This window comes from Mastigoproctus giganteus, chromosome 9 (assembly GCF_048544385.1).
Source record: "Mastigoproctus giganteus isolate SK-2022 chromosome 9, ASM4854438v1, whole genome shotgun sequence".
Taxonomy (NCBI): Eukaryota; Metazoa; Arthropoda; class Arachnida; order Uropygi; family Thelyphonidae; genus Mastigoproctus; species Mastigoproctus giganteus.
This window is the reverse complement of record NC_143583.1, coordinates 111,785,285-111,801,584: the sequence shown is the minus strand read 5'-3', so window position 1 is coordinate 111,801,584 and position 16,300 is coordinate 111,785,285. Positions and strand designations below refer to the sequence as shown.

The following is a 16,300-nucleotide window of genomic DNA, read 5'->3' as shown; positions in this document are numbered from 1 at the left end:
ATGTAGCTGACCCACATGTGACCTTTGTCTGGTTGTTTGAACCCTATTCAGCCAGCCATGGAAGAATTGTAACATCACAGAATGGAAGCACTTACCCATGTTCCATCAAAGGTCAGATAACAAAGAAGTTCTTTCCAAATGTAAGATTCCAACCTAAATTACCAACCTGGTATGCACCTGGTCTGTTTGTGATGCCTACTCACAGGACATGGTGCCTTAAATGCCAAACTAACAACTCTGGGAATAACTAAAAATCCAAATTGTACTTGTGGTGATCCAGAAACCTGGTCGCATCTAATGTTTGACTGCCACCAATACGACGACATCCACTTCCAGCTGGTGACAAGACTACAACATTCACCCAAGGACCAGGAGCAATTCATCCTGGACAATAAAGAACCATATATGGCATTCACTGAATTTGCATAGAAACTGTTTAACAGACACAGAGCCACACTGGCCCAACAAGCAAATAACAACACAACTGTAAACTAAATAGAGTGACGAATGGAGAAAGACCTGCAGGCCAAAATAGTAGAGGAGGAACAAGTAACAAAAGGCAACTAAGAATGGAACAAGCAACATAACGACAATATAAAATGGGACAAGCTACTATTCCTACAACAAATTCCATACCTCCAACGAGAATAAAAGGACATGGTCTACAACTCTGTGACTGACTGAACCCTGAATCTGCAAAAGGGCCACATGGATCTGAACCATGCAGCTTCGCTGCCATCAAGCCTCGCTGGGGGATCAGAATCTACCCCCCCTTCCTCTCTGGTGAGGCATGGACATGCCTCACTGACCTACTGGGGGCACCTCCTCTATCGCTCCCATACTTTATCTTTACCCCCTAGTCTTCTGTCTCCCCTCCTACTCTATCTATATACAACACGAAAGCAACACACACACACACACACACACACTAAATTTAACAACACTCAAAATAATCTTCGTCCAGTCTCAGCCTATCCATCTACGTATCAAACCCCCCCAGTGGTGTGTACGGGCATACAATATAGTATTCAGACAAGCGAAATGAGTATATACATGTGTATATACATATACATATTATGATTTTTTTTTAGGTCCTAACTGTCGAAATCTCAGGAAACTAAGCGGCAGGACCTGCCAGAGTAACTAAGTCTACTGGGTTCCTGGTCTGCCTCCACGGGGCGAAGGTGGGGCAACGTTGGGCTCCAGCGGCTAAATGACCAGATGAACAATGGTACACGACATTACACATGTACAATACCCACACACTTTTAAACCTCTGGCATTCCCAGCAAACTGGTACATCCACAATGAAAGCAACGCAGAGATGGGGGAAAACCCCTGGTGCCGCATGACATCAATATACCTTACACCTTACCCATGTTAGCTGCTTTTAAGATACTGGTACCCACATCTTGCCCCTACAATCATTTCACATTTGAAGTTGGAAAGATCTCGACACCAACCCATCCTTTCCTTACAGACATTTAAAAGGTAATCGCCACATGTTATATCAGCCATTATAATTCTGAGCCTCCACCAATGTCACAGAGCAGTCCATTTCTATAGAAGGGGTTGCTGCTAATGTAAAGCCAATTCAGAGTATATGTAAATACCATGAAATTCAATTAGTTCATTTCACCAGGGGCCTTAGAGAACAGATATGAATCTAATATGTTTAATCAACACATGTCCTATTGGGTTATAAATGCTGTTAACTCTTTCTTCTCCCTACCATAATTACCTTTTCCGCTTTGCTGCTGTGTGTAGTGAGTATCAAAAGGTTCTTCAGATTGTACGGTACGCATACCAAGACTATATTCTAATGTGTACTGAATCCTAGAATAATAATATGGAAATGCAGCAGAGGTTGAGTGTCAGAATGCAGAGGCTGAAAACTTGTGCAACTGAAATTGATATGTATGTACATATAACGCAATTTAATTAACTATGCTCAGCAATAAATAATAAAAGATAATATAAAAAACAAGTTTTTCCAAAATATACCTTAATTCCGATAAAATATAAGGTGTGGCCTTTACCCCTGTAACATAAAATACCTCATTTAAAAAAAAACGGTAAAGGCCACATCTTATATTTTAACAGAATTAAGGTATATTTTTGAAAAACTGTTTTTTATATTATTTTTTATTTTCTTATTTTTTCAATTTTTATTTTTTATGAATAGAAATTTTCATACATTTTTTTATAAATAAAGTATTCTTATGTCAAAAGAGATTGTTTACAAAATTACGGCCTTCTAATCATATAAGAAGTGGGGAAAAGGTACGAAATCCGGGTCAGGTATAAATCCAGGTAGCCAATATATGACATGCAATGGCTGCACGGTGTACCGCTTGATAGATTTAGCTCAAATTTTGAAAGAATGCATTGTCATGCGAATTAGGAATATGTACAAAATTTCAGCCTTCTATCTCTATTAGAAGTGACTGAAAAAGCACTTGGAAAATTTGATGACAGAGCCATTGACTTAATATAAGGTATATACAAAAAGAGCCAAAGTTTTTCTGTTTATACTCTGGAATGACTACATAAAGTAAGAGGAGTTCACGAGATAAAGAGAATACAAAAACATTACCATATTTAGTTAAGCAGGCTTGAATTACTGTACTCGGTTCTGTACAACAGTGCTTGACTGCTTGATTATGGTAGCTATATAGAAAGTAGACCATGCTGACTGTAGTTAATTAAATTGCAATAAATTTAAAATACAGTTCATTCGATGATGTCAGCATTCTCTCAGGCTTCTAGATTACATTCAAAGGAGGGTAGTTTGGTTAATTAATGACTCATCTCTAACAGAGTCTCTCCACTATCTGTATCATAGACATTGTTTCTGCTGTATGCCTTTTCTACAGATATTTCTACGGACTCTATTCTTCTGCATTGGCTTCTATAATTTCCGCTCTCTCTCTCTCTTCAAAGCAGTCCAAACATTCTGCAACCAGTCAACATCATTTTACTGTTCAATTTCAAACTAACAGAACCAATATTTCTTCTTCCTCATTTATTCATTCAACTTCATTTTTAAATCAATTATATGATTGTTATTGGTATCAACATGATCATCTAGACGATTCCAGTTATAGTTCAGACACAGCATGGGTTTGTTAAGGGGAAGTCTTGTCTGACCAATTTGATTGGATACTAAAAGGGGTCACAAAGGAACTGGATGCAAAAAATAATTTTGATATCATATACTTGGATATCAGGAAAGCTTTTGATACTGTTGCATATGGAAAACTACTGTACAAGTTGGAGCAATATGGCATTAAGTGCAAGTTTCTGCTATGGATAAAGGGATTTTTGAGTATGAGAAGACAGAGAGTGGTCATCAATGGACACTGTTCTTCATGGACTAATGTTATTAGTGGTGTCCCTCAGGGGTCAGTGTTGGGCCCATTATTGTTTTCTGTATTTATCAATGATATTGAAGAAGGTATATCAGGCTTAATGTCCAAGTTTGCAGACGATACGAAGGTTGGTAGGGTTGTTAATGACACTAATGACAATATGCTATTGCAACAGGATATAGAAAAGTTGAGCAGATGGGCTGAGAGGTGGCAACTGAAGTTTAACATTGACAAATGTAAAGTACTGCATATGGGTAGCAGCAGTAACCCCAGAGTAACATATCAACTGTGTGGTTCTACACTCAGGGTGGTAGAGAATGAAAAAAACCTGGGGGTAATTGTGCAATCAGATATGAAGGTTTTTGAGCAGTGCAGACAGACTGCAAGAGTAGCTTATGGTGTCTTGTCAGTGATATACAGGAATTTTTCTAGCAGGGATAAGGTGATTATCCCCTTGTATAAGGCAATGGTCAGGCCACACCTTGATTACTGTATATAGGTCTGGAGGCCTCATTTTAGGAAGGATATAGAGCTGCTTGAACTAGTGCAGAGAGGGGCAACAAGATTGGTGAAGCAAAGGGTTGCTCTTACAAGGAATGACTTAAGTTCTGCAAATTGCAGTGTCTGGAGACTAGGCACCTGCGGTGTGATCTGAGGTGTCTGGAGGCTAGGCACCTGAGATGTGATCTGAGGCCTTGAATGGTTTGAGCAAGCTCAATGGTGATGGGATTCTTCCTCTTGTCCAGATTAGTTGCCTGAGAGAGGACATACATTTAAACTAAAGTTTCCTTAGTTTAAATGTATGTCCTCTCTCAGGGACTGATGTAGAATTGATGTGCGGAAACTTGGCTTTAGCTGCAAGCGGTTGATTGCTGGAACAACTTCCATCTGTAATGGAAGTTGACAGCTTAAATAAATTCAAGGCAGAAAGAGACAAACATTTGGATTTAATGGATGGATGAAATGGGAAGGGTTTTTTTTTTGACAGATGCTATATAAGCTTGCTTTCTTGCATCATATGCCTCTACTAATTCTAATGCACCAAAACCAGGTTATATAACAGTTAAGATTTCAGTGACCTAATGAATTAGGTCACTAGGTAACAATAAAATATACAATGTAAAAAGTATAAAAGGTAAATTTAAAATAAGAGTAAAAACATTTAATAATTTTAAATAAGTAAAAATGGCCTGACACATGGTCATTGTTGGATAAAACCTGAGTGTATAAGGCTCGGTCAGATAACTAAACGCAGTAAAATATAAAACATATTCATGTCTATAATGTGGACACCTGGATAAAATATGTCACACATTTAAAAAGGTGTCACACATAGGGGAATAGTTTGCCCTCAGCAGGAATGAATGTATAAGATGACTGTGTACTATGCAGGTTCAAGCAAGAACAACTTCCTTTCTGCAGTCCCTGCACAGACTAGACTGTCAGTGTTTGATTACAGGTTTTATCTGATACAGCTTATTTGTGATCTGCTCATGCCAAGATTGTTGCTGCTGGGAGAGCAATCTGTTACATATTACATGCCTGTAATCTGTATAGGGGACTAACAGGCTACAAGTTGTTCTCTGGTTGTGGTTGGTTGCAGAATAGGCCAGTTCATTATCCTTGATCCCAATGTGGCTTGAGATCCAGAAGAAATGGATGCTGAATGAAAATTCAGAAAGAGAATGTAACATCTGCTGGATGATTGTCAGGAATGGATGAAGATTATATCTCATCCCTGTTTAAGTCTGTAGTATACTTAAAGAGTCTGTATACACCATTGGTAATTGAGGGCATTAATGTGGCCCAAGGCTAATTTTATAGCATACAACTCTGCTGAGTATACTGCTGCATTCGTCGGGGATCTTTCAGATATAGTGTTATCTGGGAAGATGGTGGCAGACCTGACAGCTGACTCTAACCTTGAGCCATCAGTGAAGACAGGCAAAAAGTCACAGTATTTGGCTCGGTGGGCAGAATAGAATTGTTGTTGGTTCCTCCACTTCTTAAAAGATAAGTTGCACAACGTTCTTTGAGCATGAAAGGGCAGAAGTAGTTTCCTTGGTGACTGGGCAACATTGTCTACAATGATAATAAGCTCTCTGAGCAGCTCTTGGACACAAATACCAAAGGGACAATTGGCAGTCAGACAGGTGTTATAGTCATTTACAATGTCATTTATCCATTGTAGCTCAAAAACAGGTGTTTGTGTGGGTGGTCTGATAGGGATTTCAGTTTGAAAGCATAATGTAGAGACATTTGTTTCCTATAAAAATGGCTCATTTGCTTTGACATAGAGGCACTGGATACGAGATGTTTGAAATGCTTCAGTGGCAATACAAATTGACTGGTGGTGGATGGGATCCAGCCATCGGAGTACACTGAGTCTAGGAGATGTGTATACCAGTGACCTGTAATCTAACTAACATCGCATAAGTGCACGACAGAGGTGCAATAAAGAGCATCAATTGGCATGTCAAGAATTAGAAGAGAATGCACACAGGATGTTCATGCCTCTTTTGCACTTTGCATGTAGTTGATGGATAAGTTCTAGAAAGGTCAACTTTCTATCAAATACAAGCTCCCTCCAAAAATCTAGTCTTGGGTACTATTGGAATAGCATTTTGTCCAAGTCTAGGTTCAGGGTGAAGATTATGCTTGCAACAAAATTACACAAATGGTCTTTTGCAATGAGAACATGAAGCCATTATTCAATGCCCACGAATTAAGGTCAGTGGCACGTTGCAGTTGTCTCTTGATTACCTCATGTTGCATGATTGAGAAAATATGCTAAAATCGTCAACATAGAGAGCAAAGTTTACAGTAAGAGGAAGTTGTTCTTTAATGGAATTCAATTGGATGGCAAAAAAATGTAACACTTAAAAACTGAACTTGGTAAAAGGGATAAGAGAGTGCGGATCCTACACAAACTTGGATCCTACACAAACTTGTTCGCTAAAAAAATTTTTAATAAAAATGGGGAGGTGCCCTCTAAGACAGAGACTGTATAATAAAACAATATCTCTAAGTTGTATCATATACTTTTTCCATATCAAAGAATACAGACACCAGATGTTCTCATTTTAGGAAAGCATCCCAGATTGATATTTCCAATCTAATTAAATGGTCCAGAGTGGACCTGTGCCTTCGTAAGTGGCACTGCACTCTGGAGAGGAAGCCATTTGTCTCCAAATATCATATAAGATGGGCACTGACCATTCTTTCCAGGATTTTGAACAGACAGCTAGTCAGGGTGATAGGATAGTAATTTGTTGGGACTTTTGGATCTTTTCCTGGCTTAGGAAAGGCAAGCATGATTACCTTATGCCAGGAATCTGGAAACTGCTCTTCTAGAGAGAGATTCTATTATTCAGAAAGAGCAGTTGGTCAATGGATTTTGCTGAGAGATATTTGATCATTTTATAATGGATGAGATCTGGTCCAGTTTTTTTTTTTTTTTTTTTTTTTTGGTAGTTGTTGGTGCATCGGCTTCCGTGGCCATAATGCACCACCCAAGGTTTTTGCAGTACTTTGATCCAAGCCCGAGGCGGGATTCGAACCCGCGACCTTTGGGTTGCTAGGCAGGCACTTTACCCACCCGGCTAGCCCGGTCGGCTCTGGTCCAGTGGCACTTGCCTTGGTAAGAGATGGAGCTGGTTTTGTCTTCTGTGGTAAAGGGTCCATTATAAGGATGAGAATCTTTAGATTTGAAGTTGAGCTGGCGGCTGCTTCTTTTTTTTTTTTTTTTTTTTTTTCAGGACCAGGAACTCTGGGGTGCAAGATGATGTTGAAGAGATGGCAGAAAAGTCTCCCCAAGAGCATTGGTTATTGCACTTTGGTCTACAATAATGCATCCATTATGTTTCAGGACCAATTAAGGGTGTGATGTATATTTTCTCTTCATTTTCTGGATTTTGTCCAGACAGCTTTAGTGTTCATAAACTGGGTAATAGTGGATGTAAAATGGATTCACAATTCCTTTTGGCTCTGATCGTAAAAATAGCATGCTTTGGCCTGTGCATGTTTAAAATCTAAGATATTGGGTATGGAAATTTATGTTCAGATATTTTTAACAAGTTTAAGCCTGGAACTTTTTGATCTGACTTTGTGTAAGAAGACTATACAGAAAAGGATTTTTATCAAGATGTGCTGAAAGATAAAATATATAACATTAAGTGACATAAATAAATGCTCACAGTAGGTTGAAGATAAGATGCAGATAAATAAGAAATTGATTCTTTTTACACATACTGTACTTACTTGACAGATCTGAGAAAGACAGTCATCTGCAATCCCATAATTTAAAGTGAAGAGGTAAGATTTGGCCTCCTAAAAACATTGCAACAGTATTACTCAATCTCTAACCAGAATAAACTAAAAATTTTAATAATTAACTGATATAAAAGAAATTTTATTAAACTCAACATACTGCAGAAAACCTTATATAATAAATTTTTATAAAATTTAATAAATACAGAAAAAATAAATAAAATACAGATCCCATTCAGGAAAATTTCATTTGATTACTGTTGATAAAGATGTTCTCTTTCCCTACATTAACATCAGTTTATCTTTATAAATTAAAATTCTGTTACACTTAGTTTAAAGCTAGGTACAGAATGAAGAATGAGAAAATCATTCAGAAATTCTTCTTCATTAAACAGAAAAAAATTTCCAAGGTTCAACTGAATAAAAAAACATTTCATCTTTGTCTATCACACATGGAATAAGTTATTCAATGTTTGGTTCTTTTGGTTCATGTTTTTTTTTTTTCTCCTTACATAGAAAACTTAGTAAATATGTAGTTCTGAGACTTACAACAGGATGAGACAGTCATAATTTCTCCCCACAAACATTTATTTATTTATTATTTTTTTTTTTGTGGCAGACATTAAGGATAACGGAATGTTAAACACAGAATATTACAAATAAACATTCATCAACTTGATAAGTTACTGAAACAATATTTTAATAAAATTTAATTTAATATTTTATTTTATGAGAAATACATTTACGTTTATTTAATGAAAAAAATTTTGAGCCTACAGGCCAGTAAGACTCCTGGGGCTGACAGCATTTACCATATAATCTTAAGGGAAGTGGCAAGTGAGTGCATTGAACCACTGAGGCTAATTATGAGAGCATCACTGGACCCAGGAGTGATTCTGTTATATTGGAAAAGTGCCAATGTATCTCCAATATGTAAGGGAGGTTCTAAGAGAAGTGGGAAATTACCAGCTGGTTAGTCTAACTTCAGTAATAGGGAAAATCATGGAGACTATGATCAGGGGTGGAATTCAGGATCAGTTAGATAGAAATGGAATTCTGAAGGATACGCAGCATGGTTTTGTAAAGGGAAATTCATGTTTAACTAATCTGGTTAGCTATTTTGACAGGGTCACTCAAGAGTTGGACTTAGGGAATAATTTCAACGTTATTTATATGGATTTCAGCAAAGCATTTGCCTTGGTCCCACATGAGTGGTTACTTTATAAGCTGGAACAGGTTGGAATCACAGGGGAAAATCCTTAGATGGATAGCAGGGTGGCTTCAGGGCAGGAGACAGTGGGTTGTGATAAATGGTTATTCTTCAGATTGGGTTGATATAAGAAGTGGGGTTCCCCAAGGATTAGTATTAGGACCATTATTGTTTTTGATTTTCATAAATGACATCGATGAAGGCATAGAGGGTGTGATGTCTAAATTTGCAGATGATGTAAAGATTGGTAGAGTAGTTAATGATTGCTGCCAAGCAGAGCTTTTTCAGAATGATCTAGATAGACTTCAGAGATGGTCAGAAATATGGCAGCTATGCTTTAATACAGCAAAGTGTAAGGTACTGCACCTGGGGAAGAGTAACCCTAAAATAACTTATACACTTGACAGAGTTGAACTTTTTTTTTAATGTGAACCCCAAACACGAGAGGTATTAGAACCTGTAGTACTTAGTACCGTGCTTGGGTTGGAGGTTGAGAAGACGAAAGAAGATTTTTGTTGACATTGGACTTGAACTTCTGTAGATTGTAATTTTCAGGAAATACGTATGAAGGAAGGTTGTTCCAGAAAACGGCAGTTGCATGAATAAACGAGGAAGATGAAAAGTTCGTTCTGTGGGTTTGGAGTTGGACAGTAAATGGATGTTGGCTTGTGGCGGCACGTGTTCGGACTGTTTTGAAAGAGAGAGTGGGAATTATAGAAGCCAATTCAGAAGAACAGTGCCCATGGAAGTATCTATAGAAAAGGCATGCAGCAGAAACAGTACGTCTATGAAAGCAAGTTAGAGATGAATCATTAATTAACCTAACTGCCCTCTTCTGAATGGAATCAAGAAGCCTGAGAGAGGTTTTTGGGGCACCACCCCAGATGTGGGAACAATATTCCATGGCAGGGCGGATTTGCGATTTATACAGAGTGAGCAGCTGTTTGGAAGAAAAGTAACGCCGAGAGCGAAAGAGAATACCAAGTTTTTTAGATGCAGAGGAAGCAATATTTGTAATGTGCTTGTGCCAAGAAAGATTAGAAGTCAGGGTAATCCCCAAAAGAGATATATCATTTTGCCTAGAAATCGGAGTGTCACTAAAGATAAGCATAGGAGCAGAAGAATCCTTTTTGCGAGATATAAGACAAGACTGAATTTTAGAAGGGTTGAAATCAACTAAGTTGTCTTTGCCCCACTGGAGAATTACCTGAAGATCGGCATTTAAGGAATTGGTAGCAGATTTTAGAGAAATTGAAGCTAATTGGGCAGGACAAGTTTTCTCAAAATGGAAAGTGGAATGCAATGTGCTATCATCGGCAAAACTATGGATAGGATTTCCAGTCAATGGAAGAAGGTCATTAATATACAAGAGGAAAAGAGTGGGGGAAAGAACCGAACCTTGAGGGACACCGGCATTAGTGGAGAAGTTAGAAGACAGAGAGCCATCTACCATCACCCTCAGTGAGCGATCAGAGAGAAAACTGGATAACCAATTACTAAAAACAGTTGGCAAACCATAAGATGGAAGCTTGTTTAGAAGACCTTTATGCCAAACACGATCAAAAGCCTTTGAGATGTCAAGAGCAACTACTTGAGTTTCACCGAACCTTTCCATTGAATTGGTCCATAAATGGGTAACATAAGCCAGAATATCACCAGTGGATCGACACTGACGGAATCCATACTGGCGATCGTTTATCAGACGGGAGGGTTCTAGGTAGTTTAAGAGTTGGCGGTTAATTGATTTCTCCATTACTTTAGAAAGAGTAGAAGTAATTGCAATGGGACGATAATTGGATGGGAGGGATTTGTCACCCTTTTTAGGAACTGGCTGGATATTATGAGCAAATTTCCAAGCAGAAGGAAAAACACCTTTGGAATAAGAAAGTGAAAAAAGGCGGCAAAGAATAGGAGTAAGTACAGGAGCACAGGTTTTGAGAACAAGTGCAGAAATACCATCAGGACCTGGAGCTTTCTTAGCATCAAGATTCATCAAAATGCTTCTGATATCCTTTTAATGGAAGACCACAGGAGGCATTGAATGGAGCGTGTTGGGAATGGTGGGAGGTGATTTACCAAGATCATTAATACATGAGCTGGAAGAAAAATGGGATGCTAGCAGGTCAGCTTTATCCTTAGCTAAAGTGACAACAGAACCATCTGGTTTGGACAGAGGTGGGAGCAGAGATGGGCAAAAGTTGCGGCCAATAGCTTTGGCAAGAGACCAGAATGCTCGGCTACCATTAGGGCAAGAAGCAAGTTTTCTACTCTTAGCCTGTTCAAACTCTAGTTTGGACTGATTAATAACTACTTTACAATTGTTGCGAGCTGTGGTGTAGGCAGAAAATGAAGCTGAAGAATTAGCAACAAGCCAATTACGATATGCAACATTCTTCTCTTGAACAGCCTTAGCACATTTATTGGAAAACCAAGGTTTAGATAAAGGATGAGATTTTAAAGTGGAGTGTGGGATAAAGGATTCCATTCCTGCAAGAATAATTTCACTGACACGATCTGAACAGACATTAACATCAGAAGTTTTGAAACAGTAATCCAACCAAGGAAAAGAAGTCTCGCAGGTCATCCCATATTTTGCATTCTTGTAATGCCAAACAACACGAGGTTGGGAATAGCCATGAGATAAAGGTTCCATTGGTGAAGAGACAATCACCAAGTTGTGATCTGAAGTGCCTAAAGGGCCACTCACTTCGACCGTGTACTTAGAAGGGTTGTTTGTGAGAAAAAGATCAAGCGTATTGGCTGTATGATTAGGATTGTCCGGTATTCTTGTAGGTAAATGAACAATCTGTGCTAGGTCATTAGTAATTGCAAAAGCCTCAGCATCTCGACCTGCTGGGTCGGTGTGACTAGAAAACGGAAGCCAGCTGGAGTTCTGAACATTAAAATCACCAATGAAAATTACCTCACCGTTAGGAAAGTTGGACTGGAGAAAGTCAAATTGCAAAGAGAGGAAGTCAAAGAGCTCCAAGTGATTAGTGGAGTTGGGAGAACGGTAGAGACAACAAATGAATTTTACACAATGAGGTAGAGAGATTTTAAGCCAGAGAAGATCAAAGAGAGGAGATTCCAAATTGTCAAGTCTCTGACAGGGAATATCAGAACGGACATATGCACAAGTACCACCTTTGAGGTGAAAGGAATCATACAGCGAATAATTTGGGCATCTGAGATGAGCAGTAGTTGAATCAACCGATAACTGAGATTCTGTCAGAAAAAGTACATGGGGTTTGGCAGACTGCAAGTGGAAATGGACATCGTTGAGATTAGAATTGAGACCACGTATATTTGTGAAATGAATTAGGAAGTGCTTGGGAGGTTTAGATCTTTTCGCAGATAAGCTTGCTCTATTAGTTTGACAATTCATGGTGTATTCAATAGTAAGAAAAAGTGGGTGGGACATGCTGTATGAAGTAATGAAATTTTTGGATATGGCGTACACGTGGTAAGAATATGCCCAGATCCTTGACATAACGTGGCCTCGACAATGCTCCCCGCATACACACTACTCGGACTCCCTCCAGTCACTATCAACTAAAGCTGGTAGTGGAGGAAAGGGACTTGGGTATTACAATATGGTCAGATATGAATTATCCGAGCATTGTAGACTGGTTGCAAGGAGGGCCCATGGTGTCCTATCGATGATTTATCGAACAATTGCTAGTAGAGATAAGGAAGTCATAATCCCATTATATAAGGCTATTGTTAGACCACACTTGGAATACTGTGTTCAAGTATGGAGACCGCATCTAAAGAAAGACATTGTTCTTGAAATTGTCCAAAGATGGGTAATTCGCCTGGTGAGATCGGCAAAAGGGTATCCATATGAGGAAAGACTTCGAATAATATGTGGGTTGCAGAGCTTGGAAACTAGGCACCTTAGAGGAGACTTGATTGAGGTGTTTAAGGCTCTGAGAGGTGTAAGCAAAATGAATAAGGACGAAATTTTCATGGTTATAAATGATTCTAGAACTAGGGGCCATAATTTCAAGTAATGGGGGGAGTTGTTTAGACTGGATTGCAGGAAGTTTTATTTTAGCCAGCAAGTTATAAATTACTGGAATAAGCTACCTACATGGGTGGTTGAGGCTGACAGTCTGGGGAAATTCAAAGGTCAGCTGGATAATTACTTGAGGGAGGAGGGAAATGCATAGGTTGTCCATTTCCTTTTCTCTTATTAATTTTTATTATTATTATTTTATGTTATCTTTTGTTATTTTATTTTATTATTATTTTTTTTTGGCTGGTGCAGCATAAGTCATAGGCTTCCTTGCACCATGTGGCTAATACTATGTTACAAATATTGACACTTCTCTGCATGCACAACAACCAAATTTCCCATCTGTACAAATAATACCCTCCTGGAGGTATTCCATGCCGAAAGATACACAGGAACTTAAATGGAAATAAACTATGATCAGGGCCTCAGAATGGTGTTCTTGTTCATAATCTGCATAAGTAATGTCACGTACACACGATAACTGCATCAACTAGAATATGTTGATATCAGAGGTAACATTTTTAGATAAACTGAGGGATGGTTTCAGGACAGAAGACAGATGGTTATGATTAATGGTTACTCTTCAAACTGAGATAGCGTTAAAAGTAGCATCTCCCACAGACTGGTGCTGGAATCACATTTGTTTCTGATTTTTTTAAATGAGGGAATGAAGGGTATGGAAGTAATATCAAAGACCACTTCCTAGTAGCACTCTTTCAGAATGAATTGGTTAGGCTTTAGTAATGGTTATAAAAGTGGCAGCTATGTTTTAATGGTGCAGAGTGAAAGTTTTGAATTGTGAAATAGCAATCCTAAAATAATTTGTACATTAAAAAGAGTTCAGTTAATGATGGGGAAAGAGACTCAGGGAGTTACTATCCAGGAAGACATGACATGAAGTTCTCCATGCAGTGTAGACAGGCAACAAGAATGGTTCATGGTGTCCTACTGATTTAGAGAACATTTGTTTGTAGAGATAAGGTGGTCATAATCCTACTGTATAAGAGAAAATGTCCAAAGATGGGAAATGTGCTTGGTGAAATCAACAAAAAGGTGCCTATATATGAGGAAGACAGCAAAAGAGGTAAGAAAACCTTTAGCCATATAAGAGTATCAGATTCAGGGAAGGTCCCTATGGATTGAAGATGTGCAAAGATATCCCCAATCCACAAAAGAGGATCAAAGGGTAACATGAGTAATTACAGACCTGTTAGCTTGATTTCTGTTCAGGGAAAATTACGGAGTCATTGATTATTAAAGTTAATGGTATTCTGCCAGACATGATAGGAAGGATTATATGCTGAAAGCCCTATTGATTAACACAAGATTTGAGGGACTCAGCAAAGATTTAGGGAGGGGAATTTTTATCAGTGTGGCTCACAATTGTAGGTAGAAGGAATTTATTTTGCAGGGATGGTATTCATTTTAACAAGGATGGTGCAAGAGTTTTTGCTAGTATCACCAAAGATGCCTTAAGAGTTCAAGGAAACTGCTAGTTAGGGGGAGAAAAATAATATACACATGCATTTATCTGATGATATGGGTCAAAGTAATCCTTGCATACATCTCAAGAATTTTTTTTTGTTGTTGCAACAACTGACATTAACAAGATGTCTGGAGGGGTGGCAATGTTTCAAATGAGCAGGAAAATAAAGTTTAAAGAAACAAGCCTAAATAACTTCAAGAGGTGTATCATGGTAAGCAAACTACAGAAGCATATTTAGTCTTAACAGCATCTACAGCAATACTATATATTAGCATTAGCAATAGTAAAGGCACATGATGCAAGAAAGCAAGCTCATATAGCATCAGCCAAAAAAAAAAAAAAACCTTCTCATTTCACCCATCCACTCACTCCAAATGGTTGTCTAGTTCTGCCTTGAATCTATTTAAACTATCAACTTCCACAATGACAGATGGAAGTTTGTTCCAGCAATCAACCACCGCTAGCTAAAGGCAAATTTCCACACATCCATTCTACAACCACCTTTCCTCAATTTTAATTTATGTCCCCTTGGGTGTGAATCTGAGCAAGAGCAAAAATCCCATCAGCATTGATCATGCTCAAACCATTCAAGACGTTATACACCTCAATCAGATTACCTGGCATATGCCTAGTCTCCAGACACTGTAATTTGCAAAACTTAAGCCTCTCTTTGTAAGAGCAACCCTTTGTTCCATTCACTAATCTTGTTGCCCTTCTCTGTACTCGTTCCGGCTTCCAGACCTGTATACAATACTCAAGGTGTGGCCTGACCATTGCTTTATACAAGGGGTTAATCACCTCCTTAACCTGGCTAGAAAAATTCCTGTACATCATTGACAAGACACCATGAGCTACTCTTGCAGACCATCTGCACTGCTCAGAAAACTTCATATCTGCCTGCACGATTACCCCCAGGTTTTTTTCATTCTCTACCACCCTGAGTGTAGAACCACACAGTTGATATGTTACTCTGGGGTTACTGCTTCCCATATGCAGCACTTTACATTTGTCAATGTAAAACCTTAGTGGCCACCTCTCAGCCCATCTGCTCAACATTTCTAGATCCTGTTGCAGCAGTGTTGTACGCTGCTGCAACAGGATCTAGAAAATTCCTGATCTATGTAGTTAATTAATTAATTACAGATCTTTGTAGATCTGTAATTAATTGTGTCACCCTTTGACAACCCAGGGGTAACTCTGATCCTCCTTTATGAATTGTGGTCACATTTGCACATCCAGTCCATGGGTACCTCCCCTGAGTTTAAGGAAGCTCTCATAATTAATACCAGGGATACCGTCTGCAAACTTGGACATTAAGCCTGATGGTATATCAGGCTTAATGTCCAATAAGATTAATATCATTAATAAATACAGAAAATCAATATCATTAATAAATACAGAAAACAACAATGGACCTAACACTGAACCCTGGGTGGACTCCACTAATAATATTAGTGTGCAAAGAGCAGTGTCCATTGATTTCTCCTACTCAACCATCCCTTTATCCATAGCAGCAATTTGCCTCCAATGCCACACTACTCCAATTTGGGCAGCAGTCTTCCATGCACAACAGTATCAAAAGTCTTTCTAAGATCCAAATATATGATATCAAAATTATTCTTTGCATCCAGTTCCTTTATGACCACATCATAGTATCCAATCAAATTGGTCAGACAAGTCTTCCCTCTTAAGAAACCCATGCTGTGTCCGAGCTATAACTGAAGTCTTGTCTAGATGATCCTGCAGTGCTTCTTTAACCAGTGCCTCCATTAATTTCCCTGGAACAGAAGTTAAACAGGTCTGTAATTAATTGTGTCACCCTTTGACAACCCAGGGGTAACTCTGATCCTCCTTTATGAATTGTGGTCACATTTGCACATCCAGTCCATGGGTACCTCCCCTGAGTTTAAGGAAGCTCTCATAATTAATACCAGGGATATTGTCAA

General features: G+C 38.6%; 1 protein-coding gene across 1 annotated transcript in view; it reads right to left on the bottom strand.

The window, feature by feature from the left end:
- Positions 1 to 16,300, bottom strand: part of LOC150080645 (protein FAN-like) — a 411,353-nt gene that overhangs the window by 335,245 nt on the left and 59,808 nt on the right. Inside the window, exon 6 of the mRNA XM_090380769.1 lies at positions 7,632 to 7,700. Within this exon, the coding sequence (XP_090236895.1) occupies positions 7,632 to 7,700 (69 nt within the window). The remainder of the gene's footprint in view (positions 1 to 7,631; positions 7,701 to 16,300) is intronic.